The 9,541-nt window shown below is 41.2% G+C and overlaps 1 protein-coding gene across 1 annotated transcript; it reads left to right on the top strand.

The window, feature by feature from the left end:
• Positions 1 to 4,567: 4,567 nt before the first annotated feature.
• Positions 4,568 to 6,769, top strand: LOC146872098 (uncharacterized). The gene has a single exon (XM_085664375.1). It carries the CDS (start codon positions 4,568 to 4,570, stop codon positions 6,569 to 6,571), a length of 2,004 nt encoding a protein of 667 aa, XP_085520501.1. The 3' UTR covers positions 6,572 to 6,769.
• Positions 6,770 to 9,541: the final 2,772 nt, after the last annotated feature.

Genomic DNA, 9,541 nt, shown 5'->3' on the forward strand with positions numbered 1-9,541 from the left:
CTTCTAAGAATAAGTAGGGCCCTAGAGAGAAACCGAGCTCGTACCAGCAAGGAAGAATCAAGGGAGGCCCCTAAAATACGTGCGATCACGAGCGGAAAGACTATTTGCACAATCTGTAAGGGAAGCGGTCATATGGCAAAGGATTGCCGAATCAGAGGGAGACCACCAACCTTTTCGGAAATCACCGCAAGGCCTTCCTCTCCTCGGTCAAAAGACCAGGTACTAAATGTAGCTTTAAACAATAGGCCATTTAGCCCACGTGAACAGCGAACCTGCTACTATTGTAAGAGAATTGGCCACATTTTAAAGGATTGCCGGAAACTTAAGTACGATAGTGAACATAGAAGTGGGGATAAACACCACGCGTATAATTCGGGCCGTCAGAGCCCGGAGGATAGAACAAGAAGCCGCCGGAAATCGACGGAACATAGACCACAGTATAGCCAAGGCAATGACCGCCGGAGTTCGCCGCCAAGGGCCATTAATAGGGAAAGAAGCCACTCAACGTCCAGCAACCAGGGAAACCCTGTAAGCGGCCCGTCGAGATCAGACAGGAGCGGGGCCGCCATGGGAAACGCTCACGGACAATCCAATGCGCAGGCGACTCAATCAAACAAGTCGCAACAATAAATTATAAACCAACAGCAAAAGCACCTACCATAGTTATGGACATCGGGAATCATGGAAGACAGGTCAAATTCATGATTGACACTGGCGCGGAAGTTAACATTATCAAAGAAAGTGCTGTCGAATCGAATTCCTATATCGACAACAACGATGTAATAAAGGTATGTGGTATTACGGACGACCATATTCGAACGAGGGGTTCATTGGCCGCCCACCTCTTTGGGAAAAAGGTACGGTTTTACGTGGTGGGATCGAATTTCCCGATCGAGCAGGACGGTATTCTGGGAAGTGAGTTCCTGAAAACAGTTGGTGCTGATGTAAGCTACACCCAACAGTGTATGAGGATCGCGGACAAGGAAGTGCCTTTCACAGACAGACAATTCATGCGCGTATCGGCAAGGACGAGTGCGGTGTTTCATTGCCGTGTCAAGAATCCCGAAATCGATGAAGGTTACATTCCACGGATAGAATCCTTACAGGGAATATACATGGGGGAAGCCATTGTTAAAAATCACCAGGGTCGGGCTTATCTCAGGGTGATAAACACCACTAATGAGGATCAGGATATCGTGATTCCCACGCTGGAATTACAAGCATTCGAAGCACATCAGGACAAAATACGAGATACACCAGGAACATCAAAAGAGGAAATAACGGTATGCGTCGGAACGATCAAGAATTGTCAGAGGAACCATGATCAAGATAGGCGGAGGAAGCGAGAGAACAATAATAGGGCAAAGGAGGTTGAAGCACTGTTACGTCTAGATCATTTGAACAACGAAGAAAGGAAGAGCGTCATTGACCTCTTATCTGTCAGCGCAGACTGCTTTCATCTCCCAGGAGAACAGCTGGAGAGCACGCAGATGCTGACGCATAGAATTATTACTACCGATGAGATACCGATACATACCAAACAGTACAGGTTCCCACCCATACATAAGGAAGAGATAAATAAACAGACACAAGAACTGTTAGAGAGTGATATAATAAGGCCATCCCTCTCTCCTTACAATTCCCCTATCTGGGTAGTACCCAAAAAGGCTGACTCAATGGGAAATCCCAAGTGGAGAATGGTTATTGATTATAGAGGACTTAATGAGAAGACTGTCGGGGATGCGTATCCCCTCCCTAACATTACAGAGATACTCGATCAGCTGGGTTCAGCGAAATACTTCTCTACCTTCGACCTAAAGTCCGGATTTCACCAGATCGAAATGCACCCAGATGATAGCCACAAGACCGCCTTCTCGACACCTCACGGGCATTTCGAATTTGCGAGAATGCCGTTCGGATTAAAGAATGCTCCAGCCACCTTCCAACGGCTCATGGACCTCGTCCTGACGGGTCTTCAAGGCGAAGAAATGTTCGTCTACTTGGACGACATAGTATTATACGCAAGGTCGCTCCATGAGCACGAGATAAAATTTAACAAGCTTATAGGTAGACTAAGGAAGGCGAATTTGAAGCTGCAGCCTGACAAATGTGAATTTCTGAAAAAGGAAGTTATTTATCTGGGTCACATCATCGGCAAAGACGGTGTGAAACCGGATCCGAAGAAGCTACGTGCCGTAAAAGAATTCCCGCAACCAAAGAAAGCTAAGAACGTTCGACAATTCTTGGGACTCGCGGGATACTATAGGAGGTTCATCCCCGGATTCTCTAAGCTGGCAAGACCTCTCACAGAGTTATTAAAGAAGGAAGTGACATTTAAGTGGGGTGAGCCACAGGAAATGGCATTCGTGACACTACGAGACACGCTGTGCAAGGAACCTGTGCTCCAATACCCAGACTTCAGTAGGGAATTTAACGTTACTACGGATGCGTCAGGTTATGCTATAGGTGGAGTGCTTAGTCAGGGACCGATAGGGAAAGACCTGCCTATCTCTTATTGTTCAAGACTACTAAATATAGCTGAAAAGAACTACTCGACCATCGAACGCGAACTCTTAGCAATAGTCTACGCCGTGCACTACTTTAGGCCATACTTATATGGCAGGCAATTTACGCTAGTTACTGATCATCGTCCACTGGTGTGGCTAAAATCCCACAAAGATCCAACTTCGCGTTTGACCAAATGGGGTTTGAAACTAGCCGAGTACGATTTCAGAATAATATACAAGGCAGGCACAGCCAATGCAAATGCCGACGCTCTTTCGCGAAATCCACCAGGAACGGCGCAGGTCTTGCCACTACATAGAGACGACAGCTCCTCAAACGAGTCCTTGTATTCTCGCAGGTCAGGCACACACGGATCTGATACAAGAGAGCTAGAGAAGCTCTTCGATCGGATAGACATAAGTAAGGTGCCAGGCAAGACGGAGGGTATTTGCTCAAATAATTCTCCTATCATTGCTGATAGCGATTCAGACTCCAGTTCCGACACTTTATTCGAACCAATATCGCGGCCATATGAATTGCAGAATCAGGAAGAGTACACATTCAGAATTTCACAGAATCTTACAGAAACTAGAGATAGATTAACAATGAGAAGGGATAATCTAGCTATCTTCATTACTCAGAAGGGCAACCCTTGCGATGAGGGTGCTAAACAGCTTCAGGATATGAATAAACTCCCAAATTACAAGGATTTAACTCTAGGTCGGGCAAGGGTCACTAAATATGGATCTAAAAATCTAATATCATTAGTCATTAAGGAAAATAATAATGTGATAACGGATGTAGAAATTCTGAATGATGCTCTGGAATCGCTCCTATCAGTGACAAGGGAACTAGATTTGCGTACGGTAAGCATCTCCAGTTCGAACAGAATAGATGACATACCATGGGAATATATCCAGCAAAGGTTAGGAGAATTATTCGACGCGGAAGATTGCACAATTTGCTTCTGTAAAAATTTGATTAGAATACCCAAGGAGAATGAGCGCGAGGACCTAATACGCGAAAACCATTCATCTGCTTTAGGGGGTCACAAGGGAGTGACCAAAACTTATAGCAGAATAAGAACGAGATACTTTTGGGAAAATATGAAAGGGCAGATTCAGACCTTCATACAAAATTGTTTGGATTGCCAACTGAAAAAGCTAGTTAGAGTCAAAAATAAGCAACCAATGGTGTTAACGGACACACCAGGATCTGCATTCGATAAAGTAGCACTCGACGTAGTGGGTCCTCTAGCCCAGACTGAAAAGGGGAATAAATATATTTTGACGATTCAGGATCAGTTAACAAAATTCTCTTTAGCCGTCCCTCTTGCGAGCACAACATCAATAGACATTGCCAATGCTTTAATCTCAAATTTAATTTGTAAGTTCGGAGCGCCTAGGGCAATACTCACAGACCAAGGATCAAACTTTTTAAGTACCCTACTACGAGCTATAGCACGTAAATTTAAGATAAAGCAGTACAAAACTACAGCTTTCTACCCACAGTCAAACGGATCATTGGAAAGGTCTCACCATGTCCTAATCGAGTACCTGAAGCAATTTACGGATAAGGAAAAAGATTGGGACGAATGGGTAGACACGGCTATCTTTTCATATAATACAAGTGTACACGAGGGAACACGATACACGCCCTACGAACTAGTCTTCGGAAAATTAGCTAGGGTTCCAGCCTCAGATCCACCTTTGGACGATGAAATGGACAGGACATACTTACAATATTACGCGAATCTAATAAACAAAATAAATAGAACACAAGAGGTAGCACGACAAAATTTGATGAGATCGAAGGAAACTTCAAAAAGGTATTACGACAAGAAAGCAAGACCGTTAACGCTAAGGGAAGGGGATAAGGTATTTTTACTGAAGGAACCTACTAACAAATTCGGCAACCAATATACAGGACCTCATCAGATTTTAGAAATACTCCCTCGAAATAATGTTAAACTATCAATAGGAAACCATACTAGGATAGTGCATGCTAATAAGTTAAGAATATCTAAAATGAAATAGGTTAAGGAGATTATTTTACAGAAACCATGGGGCTTCTCGGAATTTTAATAACAACCGTAGGAATCATCTCTGAATGTTACTGTTTGTTGGGGTACGACTGTGGGGGAGGATCAACCAACATCACAACAATTTCACTATTGGACACGGGAGAATGTAATATCCCATCACATGCACCCAATGCTACAGAAGTCTACATTCAGCTTCTACAATTAGCAGAATACGATTACACGCACGTATACCAATGCCGAGTGGAGATTGATAGAACAATTTATTATTGCGGAATGTCATCACATGTGTCAGCTGTTCAAAATGGAAGGCGAATATACCTGATGGACTTAACAGCTGAGGCATGCAAGGCCACGTTCAACACCGGTATAATGGGAATAACACCGACCCTGCAGGTATCAGGATTGCGGGCCAATGCCACCGAATATCGGAGTGCCACATTAGCAGGATCAATTTCAATGGACGGCAAGTGTTCGGGAACACAATACGCCGATCCGTACGGCACGTGGGACAATGTAGTGGTGCAAGCATCACTCAAAATTAACATCAAGGAATATTATGCTACTGTAAAGATAAGACAGAACAACGTGATTTTGAGCAAAGGAGAGGTGTGCGTATTTACGGATGGAATGTGCCTAACCGACGAGGAAGGAAATGCGTTTTGGTCGACCAGGCCGGAGTCGTCCTGTAACTTCGATAACTACAAGGTGTTATATGAAGGATTTGCGACCAAATTAAAAACCATGGGTAATACGGAAGTATACCCGGACATATACACCATCACGACTCAAGACGTTACATTCACCTTGGAAAAAAGAGCAGAGCATCATTTGTGCGGATATACTTTACTACTGAGCGAGCATCCAAAATTATTCATTCTAGAGACGCAGAAAGGAAGGACCTTTGCGTCAAAAGCAAAATTATCAGTCGAAAACCTCGATCTGTTCGCTTATGTTAACTCCAAATTTGTTTACCTCGAAAAACACATAAGAACGCAAATGACAGCCCTGTACAGCGACGTAATTAGGCAAAAGTGCGAACTAGAAAAACAGGTCCTTAAGAACGCTTTGGCATTAGCAACCCTCCGCCCAGATGAGTTCGCTTATACAATCATGAAGGCAGCTGGGTACATGGCAGTAACTGTAGGGGAAGTCATTCACATAGTAAAATGTACACCCGTCCCAGTCAGCATTAGGCAATCAGAAGAATGTTACCATGAACTACCTGTCACGCACCAGAATAACAGTCTTTACCTGACACCAAAATCGAGAATACTGGTAAAGACAGGCACCATAAAGGAATGCAACGCACTACTACCATCCATGTACTACTTGGAGGGAAATTGGTACAGACTGACACCGAAACCTGTGGAGGTACTCCCTCCTCAAACACTCCAACCATTAACAAAGCTAGCATGGAAATATATTAATACCAAGAACTTAATGACGAGCGGAATATATACGCATCAAGACTTGGACAACTTACGGGACCACATCATGTTCCCCGCAGAGAGACCAGGACTTTTAAATACAATTGCCAGAGGAGCGACAGGACACCGCATCCCACCTAACACTGTTTCGATGTATAACTTATTGGGAGAAGCAGACATCAACAAAATTACGGATAGCGCAATCTCGAAGCTGTGGCAAGGCTTTTTAGCATTTGGATCAGCAAGTGCTGGAATGATCGGATTATTTATCCTAGTTAAAGGCGTAAAATTATGTGTCGACGCCATTATCAGAGGATACGTGCTCCATACTGTCTATGGATGGAGCTTACATCTGTTAGGAGCCATCTGGAGTTCGTTGACGCATCTACTTCTTCATCTGGGACGATCAGATAAGCAAGACGGAAGGAAGACAACAAAGGGTGAAGGAAATAGTGATACCATTGAAGTAACGGTGGACGACACAAAAGATGATGCTACTCCGACACCCGCAACCAGAGGAAGTTCAAAATATCCGATTCTCGAAAGCATCCTAGCAGCTCGTAAAAACAAGTCGTCAGAAATAGAAATTTCCTAACGACTCAATTAAGGGGGGAGGTGTCACGTCGCCGTATAACGACGTGTGGTACCCAAGCATCTCTAGACATTAGTATATAGGATACGGAAATGCTAATCCCACTGTCGGTAATCATACTGTCTCTAGTTCTACTTTAGATAATCCAACATCGGTAATTCTGCTCTCGGAAATCTTCTGTAGGTTAATCTACAGTGGGTAACGCCATAATAATAATTAATCGCACCTCAGAAATTTTAACAAGAGATATAATTCACTATTATTATTAAAATGGGAACACTATTGTTAGATAAGGTTCACTTAATAAATAAAAAGAAAGAACATATGTCAAAATAAAAATTGTTAAACAAACAGAATAAAGTACATAGGTAAGACCTTATATCTAGAAATTAACAATATATATATATATGTATATATATATATACATATATACGTACACGCATAAAAACAGATTAATAATAGATTAATAGCGGTAAGGGACCTTATATTACATAATTATTAAGATGAGAATCATAATTAGAAATAACAATAATTATATACTATTAAAATCCTCGCACACTTATAATGGCACACATTATTAAATAATAATTATTAAAATAATAATGTTGTAATATTTAGAATATAAGTAATAAAGATAGAGCGACAAGCCGAGACATTCATATCACGAATGGCTAGACTACATCCTGTGATAACCGCATTCCAGAGGCTAAGGATTCCAGGAACTACATCCGGTGATAACCGCGCCTGGGAACCGAGAATTCTGTGAAATGTATCCGCTGATAACCGCATTCCTGAGGCTAAGAATTCTCGGAACTACATCCGGTGATAAGCGTCGACTGGCAGCAATTCCCAGAAAAGTAACGAAGGAATGCTTGTACTACATCACGCCACTCCTTTCCCACGGGCAATACCCTCGCGTGCTGGCGGCAAGTCTGAGCGGCGCGCATGCGCAGCAACATCATTGGGGAGTCAACCAAGTGGGAGACCAGCGGAGCGGCAGCCAGTCTTCATCCGTCGCTCAATCCGATCAGCAGCAATACTTTTAGCTCCGCGCTTAAGATAAATCAACTTAACATTGTACTTAGGAATTATAGACATATCTACTGGGTAGTTTTATTATTACGACATACGATTCATAGGCAATTACGCCTTCGAGAGCGACCGTATGGTTAAACAAGTATAAGGGCCATAACGGAAGAATCTTTCTTCTCTCTTTCTACTGGTTAATTCGGGTGAAGTTGTAAATTAGTTACAAATTAGAATAAATAATTATTACGCGTATCCCGAGTTCCGCGCACAAATAACTAATTCATGGTTTGAATCAAATGTTTTACCGAACTGTATATTTAGTGTATTTTTAGTGATATATATATATATATATTAAATCGTTATTGTTAAATTGTGGTGATACTTTTCATTCATCTCGTTGTCCACCGAACTTCCCATCCATTCATCTAAAGAATCTGAGGGCGTTTGAATTAATATCTACCCAAGGGGGCGAATTCCAGTCCAGGATATACGGCAACCCCCTGATATCATTCATTGGTTGGAAAGTCTTGGCAGCGGTGGTAAGTCAGTAAAAATATATTGGCGCTAATATACATCAAAGGAGCGGACGGTTTTCTATGCGGCAGCCATTCTTCGAGCAACAGGAATCACTTGCTCTCAATCCCGAGTCCTTGTACCAAAACGAGAGGAGTCTGCGAGGTTGGAGTAGAAGGGTAGTCCTTGACCTGACCGTATTAGCAGCTCACAATTAAAAATTCTTTTTTTTTTGTGTTTTCTCCCGTCTGGGACGTAACAGTGGAATCGAAGTTTTTATCATTGTTTCGTTTTGTATATGCGATTTTTCGCTCATATACGCGTATCGACGAAAAATGAAAAATTGAAATCTCGTCCGATTTCAATGATTTTACATTCTATCGACGCAGAATGAAGAATATAACAAGAATATAACGTTTTTACTATGTGTAAATACGCGTTATAACATGAAATTTGTCGAAAAATGTATCGGCGTATGCGAATTTCGGTATATGAGAAGATAAAATCGTGAAATCTTTCTAAATACTTGTGCCACAGATTGAAAAATGTTACCAATCGATTCAGAACATTGCATTTCATAAGATCAAACATCAATTTTATAGTGGAATCGAAGTTTTTAACATTGTTTCGTTTCGTATATACGATTTTTCGCTCATATACGCGTATCGACGAAAAATGAAAAATTGAAATCTCGTCCGATTTCAATGATTTTACATTCTATCGACGCAGAATGAAGAATATAACAAGAATATAACGTTTTTACTATGTGTAAATACGCGTTATAACATGAAATTTGTCGAAAAATGTAATCGACGTATGCGAATTTCGGTATATGAGAAGATAAAATCGTGAAATCTTTCTAAATACTTGTGCCACAGATTGAAAAATGTTACCAATCGATTCAGAACATTGCATTTCATAAGATCAAACATCAATTTTATAGTGGAATCGAAGTTTTTAACATTGTTTCGTTTCGTATATACGATTTTTCGCTCATATACGCGTATCGACGAAAAATGAAAAATTGAAATCTCGTCCGATTTCAATGATTTTACATTCTATCGACGCAGAATGAAGAATATAACAAGAATATAACGTTTTTACTATGTGTAAATACGCGTTATAACATGAAATTTGTCGAAAAATGTAATCGACGTATGCGAATTTCGGTATATGAGAAGATAAAATCGTGAAATCTTTCTAAATACTTGTGCCACAGATTGAAAAATGTTACCAATCGATTCAGAACATTGCATTTCATAAGATCAAACATCAATTTTATAGTGGAATCGAAGTTTTTAACATTGTTTCATTTCGTATATACGATTTTTCGCTCATATACGCGTATCGACGAAAAATGAAAAATTGAAATCTCGTCCGATTTCAATGATTTTACATTCTATCGACGCAGAATGAAGAATATAACAAGAA

Source organism: Vespa mandarinia, unplaced genomic scaffold (assembly GCF_050613455.1).
Source record: "Vespa mandarinia isolate Hongniang unplaced genomic scaffold, ASM5061345v1 scaffold_55, whole genome shotgun sequence".
Taxonomy (NCBI): domain Eukaryota; kingdom Metazoa; phylum Arthropoda; class Insecta; order Hymenoptera; family Vespidae; genus Vespa; species Vespa mandarinia.

Coding starts and splice junctions, on each gene's coding strand:
- LOC146872098 (XM_085664375.1), top strand. CDS start 4,568: ATGGGGCTTCTCGGAATTTTAATAACAACCGTAGGAATCATCTCTGAA.